A 25,486-nucleotide genomic window follows, 5' to 3' on the forward strand; every position below is an offset into this window, starting at 1 on the left:
TTTGTTTCTTTGTTTTTTACTTTGCCTCACACTAAAATATGCATAAAAACTTTAGGCTTGCTAGGACAGTCTGAACATTGTTGTTAGGAAGAAGTTATTTTGGGTCTTTTATTGTAAAAAATATAAAAATGAAATATGGGGGGGGGGGAGGAGTTGTATGAAGATTCAATTAACTTGGGCAATGAATGGTAGCTTTTTAGTTGTTCCTATTGACGCATTTTCAAATTTAATGTCATCTTCACAAAAAAAAGTTACTTTAATTCAAGAAACTTCCATGTTTTGTTGTATAACCTTCAATGACTTATGATAAAATGATAAATACAGTGAATCTGTGTGTGACCAGCCAATGTCCTGGACCCCATTTCATGAAAGATGTTAGGATAGCAACTCTTGCTGGAATGGCAACTTCCCATAGCGACCGCCAATCAGGATGCTGGATTCTTGTTGTTACTATGACAATTGCCATTCCAACAAGAGTTGCGATCATGTCAACTTTTTTTATGAAATGGGGCCCAGGAGTGTGTCAATAATCAGTGTCCAATTTTAGACATGCTACTTGTGGGCCTTGAAATTTTGCTACATACTCACCACCATATCAAAGTTCTTTTGATGAAATAATCTTTTGATGTATTTTTAATTTTTTATATTTTAGCAGATATCTGTTCAAGGGGACACTCTTCAATACAGATAAATTACTCTGACGTACCATCTACCTGGAATATGAAATTAATAAATATGTTTGGCACTTCTGTGGGAGCAATGTAAAGTTAAGAGAGTCCAGATTGCAGAAAGTATAATGTAGTTGGAACTATAGATTATCTGTATGGAATCACAGTGGAGAGAAAATTTTGTCAAGGAATTTTTCCTTTTACGCAGCGTTTGACCCTTTTTTCCTCACTCACATCGCAGATCACATATGACAAAGATGAAGTGGGAGACGTCTCGGCGCCCAAATTTGGACAGATTGACCCCATGAATGCCCCTCATGTTGGCGGGAACACTTGGGCGGGAGGCACAGGTATTTTTTTTTTTTTTGTCTTGTTTTTCTTTCTTACTCATTATGATGTAGAGAGAGATTAAGGGAGGGGGGGGGAGGATGGGGGGGGGACAAGTGTGTGTGTTAATCAAGCCTCATTTCTGTACAACTGAATGAAAGAACATGTGCAGATAATTCTGTGCCATGTCCCAGACATTTCTGTGCAGAAAATTCTGTGCTATATCCTTGTGCATATCTGTGCAGATGTGCATCCATGTGTGTGTGTGTGTGTGTGTGCATCAAGGGCAGTTTTGTCCGGGGAATTTTAGAAATTGTCACATCACTCTGACCAGTAGAGGTTAGCCTTAGTCCCACTCAATGGCATTATTTGTATTTTGTCTGGTCCTGTAGGTGGTAGAGACACTGCAGGACTTGGAGGGATCGGAGGACCATTCAGACTGGACGCTGGACACGACGTCCACCAGGTGTCGGAGGCCATGAAGGATGCTGTCCCGGAAGAGGTTAGTGGTCACATGATTGAGATGATTTTATTGTTGATGGTGATAGGTGATGGCAATGTGGATTACACTGAAGATGATGATGATGATGGTGATGATGATGATGATGATGGTTATGATGATGATGAGGAGGAGGAGGAGGAAGAAGAGAACATCAGTAGCTACGAGGAAAGTGACAGTGGAGATGATGATGGCATTTATGATGACATTTATGATGATGACATTGATGATGGTGATGGTGATGGTGGTGATGATGATGATGATGGTGATGATGATGGTGATGATGATGATGGTGATGATGATGATGATGGTGATGATGATGATGGTGATGATGATGATGATGGAGATGGTGATGGTGATGGTGATGGTGATGGTGATGGTGATGGTGGTGGTGATGGTGATGGTGATGGTGATGGTGATGGTGATGATGATAACGATTCTGATGACGATGATGATAATGATGGTGATGATGATGATGATGATGATGATAATAATGATGATAACAATGATGCTGATGATAATGATGATGTTGATGACAATGAAGATGATGAGGAGGAGGAGAAAGCATTGATAGCTGCAATGATGGTGACAATGAAGGTGATGATAATATTGCTGATAATGATGATATTGATAATGATAATGATCATGACAACAATGATGATGAAGAGGAAGAGGAGGAGGATGTTGAAGGCTGTTTAGATGCACTTACTGCATCAGTGATATTAAAGACAGCAACGATAGTGATGGTGATTTTGCTGATGATTATAGATAATGAAATTTATGATTCTGATGGATGGAATAGAATACTCAAACCTGAGATATAAATAAGAGTTCCCTTTCAAGTTGTGAGATTTGATGTGATATCAACTTTTATGATTAGCAAATGTCTCCAAGAGTCAATCAGAATTTGATATGAGTAAACAAACATTTCACAGTGCTAAAAATGTGGTGAACATGGTCTGTGTAGTGATAGCAGTGTGTTGTGAGAGCACTCTTGCTAGATTGCACAAAGTAGGTCCAGAATTGTTTTGTGATAAAAGTACTATTGACTTGTGTTGCCTTCCAAAGCCAAAGCCGCGCAGCTGGAAGCTGATGATGTAAACAAAACAAGGCTTCTATGTAGGGAAAGTGCATGCGTGTATGGATGGAAATGTGTTGCTGGCTTGGCGGAGATCTGCTCTCTCCGAATGTTTCTCTAGTTACACTTTTTGTCGAGCCCACTGGAGGTGTGGGGAGACTAAGGGATCGCCTGCGGTGTCTGTCCGTCCGTCGTCCGTCCGTTCGTCGTCTGTCCGTAACGCTACAAAAACTTGAATAACTCTCTACTGAGGATTTCAATTTCAATCAAACTTGGGGGGAAGAGTGGTTATGCAAAGTTACACATTTTAGCAAACATGAAGGGCACCTCAAGGTCAAAGGTTACAGGCAGAGGTCAATGAACTTTAGGGCCCAATGTTAAGTTTTTAGGGCGCGTTTCGTTTATGGCTCGTAACTTTTGATGTATCTGTCTGTTTGTGACCAAACTTAGATGGTAGATGTCCCTTGGGAAGTTGAAGGTTACCACAAAGTCAAAGGTCACAGACAGGGGTCACATGAGTGAGTGAGTGAGTGAGCGCCTAGGCAGCTCCTCATACTGCTCCATCTCTTTTTGCTTCTAAGTACTGTCCAGTGGATTTTTGTGGTATATGTTCATGACCAAGTTGTTGTGTATCGCGTCAGGAACCATCAAGACCGTCCTGAAGCTGTTAAATGGTCAAATATATGACTAAGTTGACCATATATTTTTCCCATGATATGGCTCTACACACTTGACTGGGGTGCCATTTCTAAGAGACCTACTTGACTGAGCAACCTTTGGGTCTTTTGAGAAACCACAAAGTCTATTCAGCTACCAAGTACAGTGCTCTTCAATGTATTGTCCGGGACAATAGTTGCAAGCCTCAGCAATGGAATTCCCTAATGCCTGCACAATTGCCCTGACACTGCTACTATTCTTTGGATCAACCCAAGCTTACAGGGAGCCATGCATGCTGTGTGCAAGAAGTACCTGCATGTACAGAAGCTATGGGAAATCTACAGATGGATTGAAATATGCATCTACAAGGACCCCATACTATGCAAACTCTGTGTCTACGTTCCAGCTTTTACTTAAAGCAGGAGATGTGGATCCCAACCCTGGACCGGAAGGAGAAAAAACACCTATGAGACCGAAAAATGTCATCCAAAAGGATGGTACACCACCCTACGTATCACAGCTGCCTAACTCGAGGATTATTCGTTATGACGCAACGTTTCTTCATAGTCTGAGCCCCCCTCAATATGTGTCACTGTCCCGGAGGCTGCCGTTGACTATTTGGGAAACAATATCTACCCTTGGAATTGCAAAAACAAAAAAGACAAGACGAGGCAAAAAGAAAACCGGACAGTTATCTTCATCACCCATAAATTTGACTCATGAGTATATAAATCAGCCAGGTGAGCTATTACACATCGATGGGAAAGGATTAAAAGTGTCACATCTGAACATCTGCAGTTTACCAGCAAAATTAGATTATCTGAAAGATTTGCTTAAGAATCATGTTCTTGATATATTTACAATGTCTGAAACCCATCTGGATAATACAATTCTGGATTCTGAGTTGAATATAGATGGGTACAAGATAGAAAGAATTGACAGAAACCGAAGAGGAGGTGGGGTGGGAGTGTACATTGCCGACAGTGTCACATATGTGCGTAGATGTGATTTAGAATCATGTGAGTTAGAGGCTTTGTGGATAGAAGTCAAATGCACCAATGCTACGCCCATTCTAATAGGAACGTTTTATCGTCCTCCAAGAGCTCATGTTGATTATCAAAATCATATTGATGAATGTGTATCCAGAGTAACAGAACTGAACTGTGAAGTCATCGTACTTGGCGATTTCAATTACAATATGTATTGTAAGAATGAGTCAAGGTCTGTTGATAAATTGTGCAGGGAAAATAATTTGAAGCAAATGATAAAAGATCCAACCCGTGTTACTGAGACCAGCAGAACTTTGATTGATATTGTAATGACAAACTTCCCAAACAATATTTGTCAGAACAGAGTTGTGACCCTTGGTGTCAGTGACCACAACCTGATATATGTTGTACGGAAATTGTATAGACCCAAGTTACCGCCCAAATTAATTACATACCGATCAATGAAAAGGTTTGACCCGAATTCTTTTGTAACAGACTTGAATGCAAAGGATTGGGGTAACTGTCTAGTCCCAAGTGATCCTGATCAAGCGTGGTCAATCTGGAAACATTTGTTTTTGGATGAATGTGACAAACATGCCCCTCTCGTAACTCATAGAGTCAAAGGTAATCAAACAAAGTGGGTCACTGAGGAATATGTATCTTTATCTTATTTGAGGGATAGGCTGAAGAAGAAAGCAGAAAACCAAGACCAAACGCAAAACTCATGTGTAATTTGGAGACAATACCGCAAAGTACGGAATCATCTGAATAATCTACGTAACACACTGAAACGTGATTATTATCGAATGAGTGTTGCACAAAACAGAAGAAATCACAGACAACTGTGGAATGTTTTAAGAGAGCTAACTCCAAGTAGAAAGTCAGTTGCTGAAAAGATCACAGGGTTGCAGATAAATGATACTCTTGATCATGACATTGGGAATATTGTAAATGAATTAAACAGTCATTTTGTGTCAATTGGTACAAATGTTTGTTGTAATGAAAAGTCCTTACGTACCCATGTCACATATAGCCGCGTACCCTATGTTGATTTCAAATTTGTTGAAATTACGGAACATTTTGTGTTAAACGCGCTACAGAAACTACAGACAAACAAAGCAACTGGTCTGGATATGATAGGAGCACAGCTGTTGAAAAGTGCTGCCCCGGCCATATACACACAGCTTACTCACTTATTTAATCTGACAGTAAGAGCTGGTAAAGTACCTCGTGAGTGGAAAGAAGCTAAAGTCTCCCCTATCTACAAAAGCGGGCATAGAACAGACAAAAATAACTACAGGCCGATTTCTGTTATACCAATTGTTATGAAAATTCTGGAGCGTGCAGTACACGATCAACTGCAATCTTACCTGATAGAGCATGACTTACTTGCACCGCAACAGTCTGGTTTCCGTAGGGGCCACAGCACTCATACAGTACTCACGTATTTTTCTGATTATTTGTTGAAACAGATGGATCAAGGGAAGTTAACGGGAGTAGTGTTTTTGGATTTTCGCAAGGCCTTTGATTCCGTCAACCACAGCCTTCTCTTAGAAAAATTACATACGTATGGAGTGCAAGGTATTGAATTGGCCTGGTTTACTAACTACTTAGAGAATAGGAGACAGAAAACAGTGATTGGTAAAGTAGAATCCAGCTGGGGTGAACTCGACTCAGGTGTTCCCCAGGGCTCCATACTGGGACCCCTCCTTTTCTCTATTATGATAAATGACTTGCCCAAGGTTACAACAAAATGTCAAATTATGCTGTATGCCGATGATGCTGTTCTCTTCTATAGCAGCTCAAATCCACAAGAAATAGAAGAGACTCTGAACTCAGCACTGCGATCAATACATGACTGGGTGACTGCAAATAAGCTGGCCCTGAACTTACAAAAAACCCAGTACATGATATTTGGTTCGCCACATAATTTGTCAAAAGTGTCTCACGGTATTTGCATCAGTGTAAATGAACATCAGCTTTCACAGGCTGACACTTTCAAATATCTTGGAGTCTGGTTAGACCCATCGCTCACATGGAAGGAACACATTCAAAATACCAGCAAAAAGATTGGCGCGAGAATTGCTCAACTGTGCCGCGTCAAAAAATACCTACCACGAAGTAGTTTGAAACTTCTTGCAAATTCACTCATTATGCCCCTCTTTGAATACTGCTGCAATGCCTGGTCAAATTGTACACACAATACAAAGGATGTAATAATCAAACAGCACAAAAAGATGGCTAGAGTTATTACAGGAGCTGATGTTCGAACGCCGACTCAGGCAGTATTAGATGAATTGAGATGGGTACACATTGAAGAAAGGTGGAAGTTTCACAAATGCAAAATGGTATACCATGCTCTAAGTACTGAATCACCGTGCTATCTGTCAAACATGTTTGTCCAGTCTCAATCATTGCATAGTCACAGAACTAGAAGTGCTGTAAATTTGGGTCTAATCTTGCCAAAAACTCGTACACAGATGGGAAGACGCAGATTCTCCCATGAAGCAACAATAATCTGGAACCAACTCCCAAATCATATTAAACAGGCATCCTCAAAACAAGCTTTTACAAATCTGTACTGGAGGAGATGGTGAGACGTACTTGAGAATGAGCGAAATAACTGGGTTACTAAGTTATCATTTTTTTTTTAATTGACTTTCTCCTTTTCATTTCATTTTTTCATATGATATTAGTATGTGTGCCAAATGTTTTGTAGTGAAACATTTTTTTCTCTAAAAGACAAGAGTAACAGGAATACTGTGTTATTCAAGTGTAAGAGACAAATAGTATGTTTTGTATAGTATTTTTTGTGTTAAAACGGTGTTATTGAGAGTGATATATGGAATGATAGTAATTCCGACTGCAGATGTAATATTGAGAGTATTTTTTTATTCTTTTCTTCATATGAATCCTGTGATCTCTAGTGTTGTATTTCATATCATGATGTACGTTTCATTATGCATGGATTGTGTACAAAATGATATCCAGTAATGTATTTTTTTTTTTGTTCAGAATAATGTGTATGAAATGATTTTTTTTTTCATTTGTTTGACAGCGTTTCAATATGCTTTTTTATTTCCTCAAACAATGTTACATATGGTTGGATATTACGAATTCTACACCATCAGATATGATACTGATTGAAACAGGATTTTTTTTTCTCTCTCTCTCATATGCTATAGTATTTCAGTAATTACATATAATGAATGAAAGAAAGGTTCTGTGAGCAGGAAATTTGTGTTTATTTAGCTAGCCTGTTTTTAAAGGCCCTGTTATCATATGATAATAAAATGAATGAATTTGTGTGTTGATTGTTTCTGAAAAAGATTACAATTAGGCCTATGTAATCTGAAGTGATATGAAGAATTATGGATTATGCAATATATACATGGGTGCTGTAACCTAGACATTTTGATTTTTCTTAGATATGTCTTGGCATATCACTTTCCAGTGAACTGTAATGATAAAAATGATGTTATTTATTTTTTTTCTACCATCCTCCGCAATGCTCAATTATTTGGCCATGTTGTAAGTGTACCGTAATTGTACAATATGTTATTTTTCTTGGTAAATGTGTCTACAATGTATTTCGTGATGTACGTTATTATATGTGTAGGGCCTCTGAGAATAACAGTGTTTAGCCACTGACAGAGCTACCCTACTGAAACAAAACAAATAAATAAATAAATAAATAAAACAAAATTTTAGGGCCCAATGTTAAGTTTTTATGGCACGTTTTGATTATGGCTCATAACTTTTGATTCCTTTGTTCGTTTGTGACCAAACTTGGATGGTAGATGTCCCTTGGGGAGGTGAAGGTCATTACAAGGTCAAAGGTCATAGGCGGGTCAATGAACTTCTGGGAGTTAGAAAAATATTAATTTCTTGTACAGGAATGGGCGAGACACAATTTGGCACTTGCCTTGTTATTCATTTCTCTCTTCTTCGTGTCTCTTTCTTCGTAGGTAAGACAAGCCGCCAGAGAGATGGCCCAGAGAGCATACAAGCAGAGGTAAGCCGATATCTCCCTCTTTCTGACAACATATTTACGCTAAGCATCTTTTCATCGTGAAAACATTCTCTTTACACATCAGTGGTGGTGAGGACCTCAAATTGTAGTTCTTATCCAGAATTTACTTTAAAAAAAAACAACCTGTCAGTTGTCTTAAAAGTTTTGGTCATCGGCACATAACTTTCACAAAAGTAACCTTGAGTATATTGTAATGATATGTATTTGCCTGCCAGATGAAGCATCTTCTTAGAGCTGTACGTGACGTGGCCAAATGCCAGCATGAAAGCAAGATTTTGTGTGTGTGTATATGTGTCCATACCTATCCAGCAAGTTCAGTAAAGCTGGTCGTTATCTATGGGCAAACAGGAACATAGCTGACTGATCGAGAATATTTATACACATTGGATGTGTCATCATCAAGTCCAGCGTTCGGGAGCAATCACATATTGAACATTCTTTTCTTTTTTTTACTCCTTAAATCCTGATTTTGAGATATGGTTTACTGGTTCTTGATTCTCATTAGTAGATATAATGTGTATAAACTGAATATCAGTTTCTCTCCCTCACATACACACACTTTCACACTCCGTCCCACCCCACCAGACTAAAAGAGATCGAAATGACCGAGTACGACGCCGAAACCTACGAGAGATTCTCGGACGGGGTCAAGCGACAGGTCACATCACTCCGAGTCATTCTTGACAGTCTGCAGGTTAGTCTCCACTCCAGTCTGTCCTCTATTTTCCTTCCGCTTTGTTCTGTTTAGAGTTACCTACATTGTAAATTGTATGTGCACTTTATGAGTTACAAGTACAAAGCTGGCTCAGTAGACCCTTGAGAGGAAATTTTCTGCTGTTTATGAAAAGCGTCAGGTATTTCAACAATGCTGATCCTTATTTCAGTGTTCTGTTTTGATATAATTCTTTGTGTGTATATTTACGCCTGTAACTATATTTTGTATTTTTGAATTGTGAGCAATTCAGCCTTGGGCTGTGAGTTTCAATTCACATAAGCCATGAATATTGATATTTATTCATACTTTTCTAGTCAGATGATGCTTGCAATATTTCATATTTTCATATTTACAGTCAAACCTGCCTTAGCAGCCACCTGTCTATAGCAGTCACCTGTCTATAGCAGCCCCTGAAAAATCCCCCCGAGAGAAAAGCCCTGTTAAAGACCCTGTGTATAGCGGCCAGCGGCCACAAATTTTGTTTCCCGCGGTAGCTTTTAACCTCTCTATAGCGGCCAAAGAGCTGATAATTCAATGCGTTTTTCTGCTTTTAGTAGCCGTGCCAGTCATTTATTGGCAACGTTCAGTGAACGCCATCGCTGCATTTATTGCGCATTTAATATCAAGCTTCCTTCACGACTGTACACATGCTACTGTGCAACAATAATTATTTCAAGAACACCGGCATTGTTCAATGCATGAAACCCACATGTGTATACGTACACACATAGGCACATGTACGTACCAGGTATTTATAGATACAGTCAAACTCGGATACCTCGAATTCGTCGGGACTGAAGAAAATGGTTCGACGTACGCGAATTTCGAGGTACGCGTACGTCGAATTTTCTTCGACTTGTCCGATGTTTATCGATGTTCAACGTTTATCGATGCTCAACATGGTGTCTGTTATAGTGCCTAGTGATTGTTTGCATGCTTGTCAATTTGAATTGAATCAACTTTTATATGAATGAATTGAGTGAAAATAGGAAATGAAATCAAAATTTCAGAAATAAAGATTTTGGTGGCCCGATCGCGCCACCAAAAAAAAAAAAAAAGTCGGATGTTTGCCTTCACTTTTCAAAATGAACAGCGGTAACAATCGGTTACGTAAGATGCTAAAATAAATGTCAGAGTTTTGCGTTTAATTGTGGAAATGAATGACGGTAATATTCGACTCGGTATGATACTAAAATAAATGTCGGATGTTTGCTCATACTTTTGGAAATGAATAACGATAAGACTCAGCTCCGTATGGTGCTAGAACTAATGTTAGATATTTGATTTTGCGTTCGGAAATGAATAAGGATAACATTCGGCTCCGGAAGACGCTGAAATAAATGTCAAATTTTTGCTATGACGTTCGGAAATGAAAAATAACATTCAACTCCGTACGATGGTTAAATAAATGTCGGATGTTTCCTTATACTTTTGAAAGTAAATAGCAATAGCATTCGGCTCCGGAAGATGCTAAAATAGATGTCAGATGATCGTTTTTATGTTCGGAAGAAAATAGCAGTAATATTCTGCTCCATCATGTCCATATGATGCTAAAATAACTGTCTGATGTTTGCTTTTAAATTTCGAAATGAATAACAGTAACATTCAGCTGCGTTTAATGGTAAAGTCAATGTTTGATGTTTGCTTTGACGTTCGGAAAAGAGTAACAATAATATTCAACTCCTGACAATGATGAAATAAATGCTGGATGTTTGCTTCTATGTTCGAAAGTAAATTGCAATAACATTTAGCTCCGAAAGATGCTAAAATAAATGTCGAATGTTTGCTTTGATGTTCTGAAGTGAATAACAATAACATTCAACTCCGTACGCTGATAAAATAAATGCCGGATACGTCCGAAAGTAAATGTCAATAGCATTCAGCTCCGGAAGATGCTAAAATACATGTCGAATGATTGCTTTTACGTTTGGCATGTTTGGAAGTGAACAGCAGTAACATTCTGCCCCATACGATGATAAAAAAAAATATATATTGGATATTTGCTACGGTACATTTCAAAATAAATATCAGTAACATTCAGCTATACGTTTCATAGTCCAAAATGTCTGATGTCTGCCTTTACGTTCAAAAATGAAAAACAGTAACATTCGGCTCCGTGCGATGATAAAATAATTGTCAGATGATTCATTTCACTTTCGGAAGTGGACAGCAGTAACATTCGGCTCCGTTCGATAATGAAATAAATGTCGGATGTTTGAAATGAATAACGGTAATATTCTGCTCCGTACGATGCAAAAATAAATAACAGATTGTTGCTTTAAATTTTGGAAATGATTAATGGTATTAATCCGCTCAGTTAGATGCTAAAACAAATAGCGGATGTTTGCTTTCACGTTTGGAAACGGATTACGATAGTATTCAGCTCCGTAAGATTCTAAAATGAATGTCGGTTGTTTGCTTTTACATTTAGAAATGAATAACGGTAACTTTCGGTTTTTTACAATGCTAAAACAAATGTCGGATGCTAACAAATGTCAGCAAATGCTCCCATTTTCTCATTTCAAACGTAAGTTTTGACCTCCTCAATATATTGGCATCAACTTTTATAATAATATCTACGCCTATTAACTTGTCAAATCTTTAAACACTGAGTAAGATGATTGAATTTTCTATTCATTTGTTTTAGACATGGACATCTGTATCACTTCAATAATGCTTAATATTAATTTGTCTATGTTTAGTAGGACCGATTTAGTTTTTCTAATGTTTTTCCTGATTTTTTTTTTGTCACCAGATTTTACTTTCGACCACCAGAAAATAAAAATCAATGATATTGGTGGCCCGATAAAACTTAGTGCGGAGCCCTGTGTATTCTATTCTTCATTGTGATCGGCCTATACTTCCAGATTTTCATAATCGCATTGCTGGAAAAAAAAAGTTTCAGTGCTTGCGTTCTCGGGGAAGTAAACTTCGTGAAAGGCAAAAAAAAAATAGTTTAAAAAAGGCACTACGAGGTAGATTGATGTTTTGACAGTGGAGCTTGATCAATGGCAAAGATATAACTGTCAACGTAAGCAGGTGCGCCCCGACGGTTGAGAAATCTACGCGCACGGTATGACTGTCTCGATCAAAAATCAAAACACAGTGGTTAAAGAAAAGCAAATGATGGGGCAGCGCGTAGTGCTCTATCGTAAAGCACTCCATTGGCATGGGTGCTATGTGCATACCATGTACGTGTGGTGTTGGGGATTTTCCTTGTCAGCTGTGTATCGGGTATTTCTTCTTGGGCGCGCGATTGTTCTGGTCTCAGAATATTTACAATCGAGTGTGAAAACATGTGACACGTCTTCGCTGTCCACGCGCGCTTAATCGGAGATGCTGAGTGATGTTTACAATTTCGATTCGAGCAACATGCTGGGAAAAACAATAAGTTAATTAAGATCGGGACATTAGATTTCCCTTCGAGGTAACCGAACTTCGAGTTATCTTTTTCGAGCTACGCGAATTTTAATACACGGAAACTCCATAGGAACAATCGGGACTTTCATTTTGCCCCCGAGGTAAGTGATATTCGGCTTATCCGATGTCGAGGTATCCGAGTTTGACTGTATATACAACGATGATACATGTACATTTGTAGGTAATGTACGCAAAGTTGGGTAACCTGTCTATAGCGGCCACCTGTCTATAACGGCCACTTTTTTCCGTTTCCCTTGGGTGGCCGCTATAGACAGGTTTGACTGTGTCTACATCCAACATCATTTCCAGTAAATCGAGTTCTAAGTTTCGCAAACTACGGCTCTTTTTCTGTTTTCGTTAAACACTTCATATCTTACCCTAAAAGGACCAACAGTATCAGTAATACAGTGAATGCAAATTGATTTCACTAGACCCTTTATTTTTAGAATAATTTGCATTTAATCAAAACATACGTTGTTTTGTCGTCTCAACATAACCATGCTATTGCCATTGCTACGGCAAAATGACATAAGTCTTGATCACTAGAGTGCATATAATGTCCTACAACTACTTGATCATGTCTGTGATTGTTTTCGAACCAGGCCAAGAGTAAGGAGAGACAGTGGATCAAACACCAATCATCGGGCGACCTGGACGAAGTCAAACTAATCGAGGGACTGACTGGAGAGAAGGCTATCTACAAGAGACGGGGAGAGCAGGAGCCGGAGGTCAGTGACCCGGATGGAGAGATGGATGAATGAAGGATGTATGGAAAGAGAGATAGAAGTATGAATGGATGGAGGACGAAAGATGAATGCAAATACAAAGGAAACAAGACCTGTACATCAACCATGATACAACAGAAGGGTGCATTTGAAAATTTGTAATTTTTTTAGGAGAAATTGATACCAACCACTAAGAGTGTAGTCTTTCCAGTGAAAAAGATTCCAAATTCAAGAAATCTGTAGTTTTCAAGATGGTCAGGATGTATCTTTGCAATTTTGTCACAGAATTACAAGTCAGAGTATGCCAAAACAGTGTATCTCCAAGTACTTCCACATTCTGTTTGCGCTTCAGGGTTCAAAATATAACAAAACGGTGTATCTTGACATACCTCTTTCTGTGGGATTGCGAAGAAAGAAGAAAGAAAGATGCTTAATACGGAGGACTTGTTTTTGATTAACTGGATGTAGAGATAGGAGGATGAATTGTGATTGCGACCTTTGACCCACAGATGGGGAGTCCCCAGGAGCACCCAAAGAAGCTACGCCTGGTGGTGGACGTCAGCGGCAGCATGTACCGCTTCAACGGTCACGACGGCCGGCTAGACCGCACGCTACAGGCCGTCTGCATGGTGATGGAGTCCTTTGAGGGATACGAGGACAAGTTTCTGGTGAGTCGCTCGCTCTTCCTCTCACTTTCGCTCTCCTCTCTTTCCCCGTGAAACTGGCGAGAATAGACATCTTTTTGCACATCACGTGGTGGTGCAAGGTTCGATTCCCAGGTCCCCACTGAGCAATGTCGTGTGTAATCATACCGTCCCCTCTAGTAAGAGGCAAAACACTCTGTCCTTTGGATAGGACATAAAATGGAGGCCCCGTGTGTGAGAGAGTTACAACTCGTGCATGTGAAAGATCACGCTTCATTTAGTCATCGCAAAGAGCAGGGTGTTAAACTCAGTGAAGTGGTCCCGCCTAACATCCAACTGGACCCCATGAAAGACTAGCTTTTGCAGCTGAATATGGGCCATCCAGCCATCTTCCAGATGGAAATGAAACACAACAAACAGACAAACAAACAAACAAACCCTCACTTGATAATGTGACAGGATAATTTGGCCTATGTGAAGATTCCCAAGATTCCTATGGTTTAAGACACAGTCACTATGCAGCCTCTTGAGGGAAGTAAAAATTCATGTTTTGCTGTATTCAGAGCGTGTTGTTGTTTCTGAGAGTGTTTGAGGAGTGCATGACTTCAGCAAATTAAAGCAGAGCTGGGGAAGTGCTTTCTTGAATGAACAAAGCAACAGTATGTACGCGCTCGTGTTTTGATACTGTGTTTAACACCAAGAATGTCTGTGTAGAAAGTGGTTCAATGTTCAGTGTGCCATGATTAAATGGGGTCTAGGGCAATTACCCCTGGGCAATTACCCCAGACCCTTCCCGTTACCCTAACCTTAATCCTAATCTTGAACCTAATCCTAACCCTAACCCAAACTCTAACCCTAAACCCAACCCTAACCCTAACCCTAACCCTACACCCTAATTTTTACTCTAACCTTTTCATTAACCAGTATTTAGCCGAGGGTAATTGCTCTCGGTTGGTAATTACCCTGATACGAGGAGATATGGACTTGCCAAATTATAGTACATCTCAACTCTCATTTGTCAGTAAAGTCACTTGTGTTCTCTGTGAATAAATCCCTCTCCCCCATTTGTTTTTCCCCTTCTTCCGTTGTCATGGTGATAGTATGATATCGTGGGTCACTCAGGCGAGACATGCGACGAAGTCTTTGTCAAGTCCGACAAGCTACCGAAGAACAACAACGAGAGACTAAAAATTCTCAAGGTAGGTTGAATCATGTGACAGTGTCAATTATATCCAATCATCATAGTCATAAACTTTGTGACATCTTTGGTGTGGATGCCACCTTAATAAGATGAAAAAGGATCATTATACATGTTGTTTTTCATGAAAATTCTTACAATTTTGATTCAAAATATAATTTTCATTCATTAACAAAGCACAACGTACACTTCCTTCTTTTTTTGTATCAAATGAATAATATAGACGATAAATTGTGAGATAACACAGAGAGTATCAATGAATATGCCCTTAGTTTTATAACTTGCGATGCCAGTTGCCACTTTTCTGCTTTCTCCATTACCTGCATGCTCACGCCCAGTTCTGCCAGAGTGGCAACACCACGGTGGATGAATAAAGTGCTGGAAAACCAGAAACATTCACGGCATGAAACTTCAATGAATTTGCCACTGGCATTCAATAGGGAGCTTTAGATTTTAGACGCGCGGACGTTCAGAGGGGAAAAACATGTTCTGAGCATGCGCAGAAGCGCGCGTCAAGTCAATCTATTTTTAGCTTGCGTCGCCTGAGCTTTTCACTACGCGTAGTGGGCCATTTTTACGTCCGCACAGTTTGCAACGTAGAGAACTACTTCATGCACCGATCATATGGGGGCGCGATTTTATTTTTTATACGTTGCGTCCTGCGTGCTCGTCGTCTCAAACGTCCGCGCGTCAAAATCTAAAGCTCCCTATTGTATCGTATGGCAAAACCTTTTGCGAATGGTGGCTCGTAGCAAAATTTGCAAAAGTTTCATGCACATGAAAATTTTTGGTTTTTCGAGTGTCATTTCCTTAGCCCTAACTTTTCAAATTTATGACTTGTGCTGCCACCCGTCACTCTTCTGTTTCCTCCAGCACCTGCACGCTCACGCCCAGTTCTGCCTGAGCGGCGACAACACGGTGGAGGCCGCCAAGCAGGCCATTGTCGATATCGTCAAGGAGGAGGCGGACGAGCACTTTGTCATCGTCCTGAGCGACGCCAACTTGGATCGCTACGGCATCTCGCCCAAGCTCCTCTCCCGCGTCATGCAGCAGGACGACGACGTCAACGCCTACGCCATCTTCATCGGCTCCATTGGAGACCAGGCCGGCAGGTGAGTTTGCGATTCTCTTCCTTTTTCCTCATCATCGTAAAAAAACGAAGAGAGCATTGGGTGTCATCGATGTTACTTCCTGCTTCCTGGGATATGATGATTTCAAACATTTTGCAACCAAAATGTGATTTTTGCGTTCAAAAGCTGGTTTTGTTTTGTTTTGTTTTGTTTTTTTCAATATGGACTTATGTTCATAAATCTACAGAGCATGGCAGTCCTGGTGTATCTGTTGTTTGCCATATAATAGTATCTACTATGTACAGCTTGTACATGGTTGCAATTCATGGGTACATACATTAATTTAAAAGCTTGTTATTATTGTGAAGGTTTACTTTTCACACATTTCAGGAATTAATGTTGGACAGTGAATTTAACTATGCAGGAAAATATTGCCAGTGGTGCTTGATCACAGGCCTGGGGAATGAATGGACAGGTATTAGTGCACTTACGATAGCCTTGGTGTCAAATCATGAAAACAACATCTCACAAATACGTCTGTGACCTCCTCATTCAAGGAAAATAGCTGTGTGCAAAGATAACAGCTTTTACAGTATGTGATGAGGTGTCGGTTTCCTGCCAGTAGAGGGCAGTATGCCAGAATGCTACCAAAGAGTCAGTTGAGAGCCTACACATTAACACTGAAAGGCTTCGGAAAAATACTCCATGTCTGTACTTTCTGACGGGAAGAAATTTGAAATTTGAAATCTTTCATCGGGAGCCCAACTATAACAAATGGGATTGCCTTTCCTTTGACATGCCTCCGTAGCTTCATTTGGGGGGTTAAACACCTAGGATTTTGATGGGACACCACTTAACAGATTATCTGACAATTAACCCAAAGAGTGATTTTCACCAAAATTTGAGATGCAAAAGTGTGTCACGCCAGCGATGATATACTTCTTGGTGATAGCAGAGTAAGTTATCTCGAGTATTTTCCACCTATTGATGGCAACCTGGATTAAGCGTGTGTACATATTTCTCTCTATCTGTGTTTCTTAAAACTGTCTCCTGCCCACAGGCTTGTCAGAAACCTCCCTGCCGGCCATGCCTTTGTCTGTATGGACACCAAGAACATCCCTCAGATCCTGCAGCAGATCTTCACTTCGACTCTCCTCAAGTAGCCGCCGCTCCCTCCCTCCCACTCGTCGTTTCATCTCGGAGAGAAATTTCTCAATTTTTAAATCCCTCCGACTCTCTGCAGATGGCATCGTGTGTGATTACTGACTTGGCACATATATATCTTAAATGAGGTGTATGCGCCATGCGTGTGGCTGTGGGTTATATTTTACATGAATGATGCGAGTTGACTGATACTCTCCAAAATTAGCAACATGCCAACATGTTGCTGCGACCATAGCATGAAATGCAAAGTATGTCCCCGCCAAGGATGGTAGTCATTTAATCTTTCCTTCTTGAAAATGAGAAGAGACCAGTAGATTTATATTTTTCCTCTTTTTCTTTCTCTGGTTCTAAATTGCTATGTAAGCCACTTGCAAAAATGTCTACTGTAAAATGAGAAATGTTTGCATGCATTTTAATTCCACAAATTTTGCAAAAGCCAAGATTCGCACATTTAAAATGCATGCAAAAGTTTGTGCATACACCATGTGTACTGAATACTAGTGCCAATTCCTGAAAATTTCATGCCGTGAAAAAGGCCACTGGCTGCAGTTTGCAAAAAAATCATGCCAAGAAATTGTCTTGCATTAATAAATCCTGATTTGTGTGATATAATGCTCTCAAACTATGTGGAATATACCAAGAAAGGTTTTCTGATCCATCATCACCTTACCCCAATAAATTAGACAATAGAGTTTAACTTCCCAATGGAGAGTGTTGGATTGAAAACTTTGAAGTAGACACATTTTGACCTTGTATGAAATTCTTGAAAGGTGCAGATTGTATTCAATGTGAAATGATTTGAGGGCATTTGTTTTGTTGCTGCAGCAATGAAATTCAAGTACAAGGTTCTTTAAGTTACTAATGTATGCGTGTGCAGAACAGAATTCCTGTCATGTAGACTTTGTGATTGTCAATGTACTTTCATGAGCTTGGCCCATACCATTCAAACTAGATTTGAATAAAACATCAGCAGTATCTATCTGCTAAACAGAATCATGGAATTGCCAAATTCAAAGTGATTCAGTTACTCCCTTTTTATGTAAAGATGTCGTATGAAATTTTTGCAATTCTTGTATTTCAGGCAGTTGAATTTGTCATGTGTACATGTAAGTATATGTTGCTTAATGTGTTTGTGAGGGCATCACCATCAGAAAAAGGAATAGTACAAGTAGGATTATATGGTAAATGCAATTTTTACCAAATTTTAGTAGGAATTCAGACTCCTTTAGATTGTCTTGGAAAGAAAGAATTCCTTAAAAGAGCTATTTTATAGTCACATGAAATGCTGCATAATGTGCAAATAAACAATTTTGAAACTTTGGGATTATAAACGTGCATAATCCTTACTTGTATTGTATTTTCCAAGAAGTTTAGGTGACAAAAAAAATATCTCTCCTGTCATATACATTGTAGTACAAATTTTCCCAGATGGCTTCACCCTTTTAATTGGACAGTCATTTGTCCATAAGTGAATATGATTGAATTTTACTATTTCAGTCTGTCCACAAGGGTTTCTTTTTCAGAATGAGCTAATGTTAGCACGTTTTGGAAGTCCAAAGTTTGGTATTGTGAAATTGTTTTTTATTGTAATTTACAGGGGTTGTTACTTTTAACCTGTTGAGGATGGACTAATTTTGCTACAGCAGGGCATTTCCCAAAGACGCTTGCCCAAGTATTCTTGGGACTCGTCTTCAATGGGTTAAGGTATAGGTTCGTGGTTGTGATTTTGCTCGACTGGAAATATGCCCTATGGTGAGTTATAACATGTGGGGATGCAGGGCAAATTCTACATGGAGATGCAATACGTATGATGTATATCTTGGAATGAAATTGATGAATGCAGTATACATGTATCTTACAATGTACATTTCAATTCATGCATGAATGTTTGCCAATAAGCAGTGTACAATGTACATTATCCAGAGATATATATTTATTTCATGCCAACTGTAAAAGCCTAGATTTTATGATACGATATTCTAATAAAGGTATACATGTACAATGTATGAATATGATACAATTTTGAATTTGAAGTCATCCTTTTAATAGCTTTTTTTGATTGCTTGCTGCTTTCTATATACAGTATCATTTTATTTGTTTTTGTTTTTGTGGCAATTTTCTGGATTTATACAATTCTGATGCTTTTGACAAACAGGGGGGCGTTTCATCAACGAGTTCGTCGGAGTTTTCACCGACAAATTTGCTATCAGCCAATCAGACGCAAGGATTTCATTAGCTTGTAACAGTTGTCAGTGTAAATCCTTGCGTCTGATTGGCTGATAGCAAATTTGTCGGTGAAAACCTCCGACGAACTCGTTGATGAAACGCCCCCCTGGTCAATGTAGGAACATGTTGCTTAACGTCCTTTTACTTCTCACCTGAATGTAGGAACTTGTGATGTAATGCCTTTTTACATCTCATGTAATGACCCAATTATCAGGTGACCAGCCCATCCTTCCATGAATTTAAAGGGTGTGTACAGTTCTGGTCGAGGTGAGGATTTAGCTTTTAACGTTTTGCGAGATATTCAGAAACCACTCTATGAGATGTCAAAGAACATGCAATTCTAAGGGGTATCAAAAGTTTATTCGATGAAAATCGGTTTTGAAATGGCTGAGATATCCAAAAACAAGGTGAAACAAAGAATCCTAATAATAGGCGTGGCCTGTCGCCTTTTATTATTATCACTTTTTTGGATATCTCAGCCATTTGAAAAGCAATTTTCATCAAATAAATGTTGAATCCCTCTTAAAATTACATGCTCTTTCATATTTCCTAACTTAGGAATGTTCAAAACATGAATCCCCACCTCAACCAGTACTCCCCCCCCCCCCCCCCCCCCCCCGTAACTGTACAGTCCCTTTAACTATAATTATACCAGATCACATGTGACCTCTTACTCCGAAACAACACTCCAGTGCACGCATCATGGCTCAAGATTTTTTCAATTTATTAATATACATTGTACAGGTCATTGCATACATTCCACAGTTCAAGCCTTCACAGACATGGCACAAGGGTCAAAGGTCAAATAACGCTTTTCTATTTTTTTAAAAACACACTTCTGGGATGCATAGAAACAATTATTGACACACACACAAATACATTTGTATTCGAAAAGCTGCAAAGACGTATACACTAAAAAGAGATAATGAATTTGTTAGTGCATAGAATTAGACCTGTTGTAGTAAAGCTAGATGGAATGCTTAAATATCCACATAAAAGCTCTATGCATATTGAATTTAGACACGACACATTTTGCTTGTCAAACACACACTTTGCATGCTAATTTGATATCTACACTAAAACCAACACATTTAGCACGTAGCACATTATGATGATATCGAGAGTTCTTATAGTCTCAATGCATAGACAAAGTAACACTCAATGCGTAGAGCAAGAACAATGAAGCAAAGTGAAAAGGGGCTTACTGGGAAGTCAAATCCACACACATTCACAAGATTCAGTGGGAAGCAATTCCATTATGCCTTATACATGGCTGACTATGTATCAAATTGCACAATTTTGGACATAATTTTTTCATTGGGGAGGATTTCTAACAGCTAAGAATTGACTCCTATTTTGTTTCAGTCACATACAGTTATAAACAGAAATCATATGAAAAGAATATTTTCTAAATACCTCTAGAGTTTTATCTTGCACATATCTTTGCATAGGTTTTTAGGGAAAAAAATGCTATAATGCAGGAAAAAAAATTGAAAGAATACTTTGTAAGAACTTTGCATATTTACTTTTGCATACATGTACATGAAATTAAGCCATACTGTCAAAAAACACTAATTCTGACTAAATTCTTCATAAAATGTACATATTGTACTCACAAAAATACCAACCCATCTACAATGTCAGGTTGTGTTGGAGGATCATCTTGCACCTGTTTACATATATAGTACATTGCATAGTTACATGTGTGTACATGCACCTCTTGAAGTAAATTTGGGTTCCATTCATCAATTCTAACAGTAACAAAATCACATATAGACGTGTACAACCTCCCTCACCCAACCCCCCCCCCCAAAAAAAAAAAGAAAAAAAAAGAAAATGATGAAAACATACAAATGGATGAATAGATGAAAATAAATCAGAGCAATTTTCATACATTTTCAAGACAATGTGCAATATAATATGAGATTTGTCAGACATGCATTCTTGTATTTAGGTCTGAATAAATTGTTGACAGACTACTGAAGTATTCTGTCATGGACGGATACAACTGCATTTACTCATGACAACTGAAAAAAAAAATCGTAACATCCAAACCACATGAAAATCCAACATGTTTCTTATGTGGTGCTCACTTTATGCATACTAGGGGAATATACCATCACTTCCCCAAAAATATTTATAAAAAACCCACTCAAAACAAACTTTACCAAGTCAATGCAATGTACATGTACATGTATATATACGGGAAAATTCTAACTTAAATGCCCATTATCCTCATGAAACACAAAAATGATTCACTTCACTAGAATGATGCTGAACTGTTAATTGCACACACACAGTTTGAACATACACACATGGTTCACATTCCTACCACATGAAAGTTGCATAAGTGTTATAAAAATTTGGTGTGAGTGACCTGTTAGATCCCGGCGTGCAGGAATTTTACTTTGCTGTAGTGTACACACTTCTTCATTGTACAGTAGGTCCTACATTGTACATCACAGCCTTGTTGCCTTGTGATGGTACATGTGTGTCAACATTTAATATAGTGTATTTTTACACATAGAATTATTATAGAAATAAATTAAAAATTACCTTTATATCTTGGACAGCAAACAGTAATTATGCGCAGATCTTATTCTTGAAGATATATTTTTCATACATTGATTGGGTCTGGGCACTCATTACAGGAAGTCATTTGCTAAGGACAATGCTCTTTTTAATTTTCTCTACCTTTATATACACAGGTGTTAACTCTAATATACAATTAAAAGGAGTGTAACTTCAGCATACTTAAATGGACAATGACATTGCTGGGCATGACTTAAAAAAAAAAAAAAAATTCAGCATGAACAAATTGTGTTACACATCATCAGAGGAAAGAAGAGAGATTGCTGACTAAAATAGCCTGTGTTTCAATGGATACTCAAAGAAATTACATACAAGGACTTTATATTCAACAAAAACCTTTATATCGAGTTAAATGTTAAGCAAAGTCTCTAAAATTCCATCAAATTGTCCTCTAGTAACTGCCATAAGTGCAATTCAAACTTTTGATTTACTTCAAATATTCAACAAAAACCTTTATATCGAGTTAAACGTAAAGCAAAGTTTCTAAAATTCAATCAAATTGTCTTCTAGTAACTGCCATATGTGCAATTCAAACATTTTGATTTACTTCAAATTCTCACATTTCATTTTAACTTAAAAAAGAAAACAAACAAACAAACATTCTATCATGAAAATAATCAGAACATTTTGAATTTCACGAATATGATTCTACATGTTATGGTGAATGCACTGAAGATGTTGATGTACATGTATATATTCTGATGTTTACAATGGTGTATATCAATGAAATCCAAAGGGAAACTGACCAGTAAGATACTGTAAAGTAAGATATTTTGATGGCATGAAATTTTTGCAAATCGCTACTTAAGCATTCAATGTATACGATGTAGATACTGTAAGAACTTTTGCTTGCATTTTAATTTCACAAATCTTGGCTCTCGTAATATTTGCGAAATTAAAATGCACACAAACGTTTTTGGTTTTATGGTATACAATATATGAATTGCTCGTTTTTCACTTACATCTTTATAAATTGTGACAAATCAAAATAAGCCTTTGAAATGGTAATATGTTGTTTTTACACGAAATACTATACAAGCATTACAGTTTTACAAGTTCAAATGCACTCACATGAAATATACATGTCCAATCATTTTCTGGAATCCTTGTAATTAATACTGAGTCATCAAGATACATTAATGTGTTATGATACATGTATATTTCCATCACATTATTTGACATCCAGTGCACCTCATATTTCTCTTTTTGTTTTACATAAAATACCTGTCAACATTCCACGCTGTTTGAAACAGGAACTACATTGTGCAGCTGACAAGAGACAAACTACAGGCTACATACATGTATTCTATAACTACACATTACAGAAATCCAACAAATTCAAAATGCCAGTTTTGTCTACATGTAGCAGTCATTTAAAGGCACGCACCCTTGTTTTGGAGGTATAAAAGAGAGAATCCAACATAGATTGATTAATTGTAGCTTTGTAGCATTGGACATTGGTATATCATGTAGATGACAGATGAATAATCTTAGTGGTGGTCAACAGAGTAAAGTACAATTGTACATCTCAACTACAGTCTCACTCTCATTTTTTACTGAAGAAACTCCAACCCCCCTCCCCCCCCCAAAAAAAAAATAATAATAACTAAAGCAAAAATAATAATAATAATCTTCTGTAATCAACATGAAAGAAATCCTGATTTCTAACAAAAGGTTGAAGCCAAAACTTCTGCATTGGAGAGGGACGTTCTAGTTTGGCCAAACAGCCACAACAGCAGAAGTGGTAGCATTAATAGTGTTAGTGATAACACTGTATTTATAGCAAAGAAAACAACAAGAAAAATTGATTTCCTTTTATTATCCATACTCCAGTTCAGCTGGACAATGGTCAAGATGGCTGTTCTAAAGGTGGGTGTGATCAAGCATTTGAACATGTTTAGAATACGTACAAAGGTCATAATGCCCTTCTGCATATTCAAAGTGGAAGAGAAAATCATTTTTATGGAAGTAAGGAGGGTTTGGCTTTTAAAAGACGCAGTCTTCTTGTTTCCAGTCTCATCAACAAATATTTTTGCTGATCTTCTTTCTTCATATTTAATTTGAAATCCAAAGCCAACTCCATATAGCAGATGACTGCTTGCATTTATTATTGTATGTGAAGAATATAAGCACAGATTTTTTTTTTCTTCTTCTTTTTGTATGTATACATGTACAAACACACATTCTTGTACACTGTGGATCTGGCAGAAAAATATACACACACACATTCTTATTTACATGTACATTTAAGAAGGTGGGCACTGGGATTTTTTTTTTGTCTCCTTTTATGGCATACAGACAATCTTATTGCTTAGTGAGTACTTGCATTGAGATGAACATGCACTTGGACGGAAAAAGGCACATTTACTAGTACATGTACAAAATGTGTAGCTTGCAAAAAAGCACTATAGGAATGTGACAACTGTGAATATAGCCTCTTGTACAAATTTATGCCATGTTCTTGGTCTTCTACAAGTATTACTTCTCAGCAAAGGTACATAAATATCAACAAAAAAAATTCCATCATACTGACAAAGCCTCTTGTCAAGCACTTGTTGGTGTGTGACTTGAAAAAGTTACCCCTTTCAACACCCATACAGTTGATTCATACAGCCCCTTTTAACTGCAAGTCAACCGTTCTTCAAATTGGCAATGCTATCGTTTCACTCTCACAGCCTGGTTCTTTTCTAATCATGACTGCTTACACTTCAAGCCACCAACGAAGGAAACTGCTGTTTCTTGCACATTTAAATCCTCTCAAATGATCAGATCAAATGGAAATGAAACCAGGTAACAATTTTGTGGATCAAAGTTTTACATAGAAAAGTAGCCTGCCTTTCAGTTGATTCAAGTAGGTACATCTTTGCATCAAACATGTTTCAAAACACTCTTCATTTCCATTCAGAAAATGAATGACTAACCCACAGCGTCTGATAATAGTTTGGTCACTGCATTTTCCAAAGTTTACCTGAGTTCTCTTGCTCAGTGCAAGTTTGTGGTAAAAGAGAATACAGTCAAACCTGTCTATAGCGGCCACCCAAGGGAGACGGAAAAAGTTCCGTTATAGACAGGTGGCCGCTATAGACAGGTAATCCAACTTTGTGTGCATTGCTTACATGTACGTATCATCTTTGTATCCTTACATATACATGTATGTGTGTACGTATGAAATCACCGTGTGTTTCATGCATTAATATGGCGGTGTATATGAAATTGTTGCACAGCAGTATGTGTATTGTCGTGAAGAAAGCTTAACACTAGTGCATTATCATGACTGAATGAGGGATGAATGCAGCGGTGGCGATCACTGAACGTTGCCCACACGACTACAAAGCAGAAAAACAGGCTGAATTATCGGCTCGGCTACGGCTCCATTGGGTCTTAGGCCGCCATAGACAGGTTAAAATCTACCGCGGGAAACAAAATTTGTGGCCGCTGGCCGTGTTAGACAGGTGGCCGCTATACACGGGGTCTTTAACAG

The 25,486-nt window shown here is 38.3% G+C and overlaps 1 protein-coding gene across 1 annotated transcript in view; it reads left to right on the forward strand.

The window, feature by feature from the left end:
• Positions 1 to 17,186, forward strand: part of LOC139714568 (von Willebrand factor A domain-containing protein 8-like) — a 65,455-nt gene extending 48,269 nt beyond the window's left edge. The window contains exons 37-45 of the mRNA XM_071626287.1: positions 910 to 1,018; positions 1,388 to 1,497; positions 8,187 to 8,233; positions 8,837 to 8,945; positions 12,989 to 13,114; positions 13,621 to 13,779; positions 14,856 to 14,954; positions 15,827 to 16,065; positions 17,084 to 17,186. Coding sequence (XP_071482388.1) covers positions 910 to 1,018; positions 1,388 to 1,497; positions 8,187 to 8,233; positions 8,837 to 8,945; positions 12,989 to 13,114; positions 13,621 to 13,779; positions 14,856 to 14,954; positions 15,827 to 16,065; positions 17,084 to 17,186 — 1,101 coding nt within the window. The remainder of the gene's footprint in view (positions 1 to 909; positions 1,019 to 1,387; positions 1,498 to 8,186; positions 8,234 to 8,836; positions 8,946 to 12,988; positions 13,115 to 13,620; positions 13,780 to 14,855; positions 14,955 to 15,826; positions 16,066 to 17,083) is intronic.
• Positions 17,187 to 25,486: the final 8,300 nt, after the last annotated feature.

The sequence above is a fragment of the Diadema antillarum genome, unplaced genomic scaffold (genome assembly GCF_040938485.1).
Source record: "Diadema antillarum isolate AM-2024a unplaced genomic scaffold, OU_Dant_1.0 scf00000006, whole genome shotgun sequence".
In the NCBI taxonomy this organism is placed as follows: Eukaryota; Metazoa; Echinodermata; class Echinoidea; order Diadematoida; family Diadematidae; genus Diadema; species Diadema antillarum.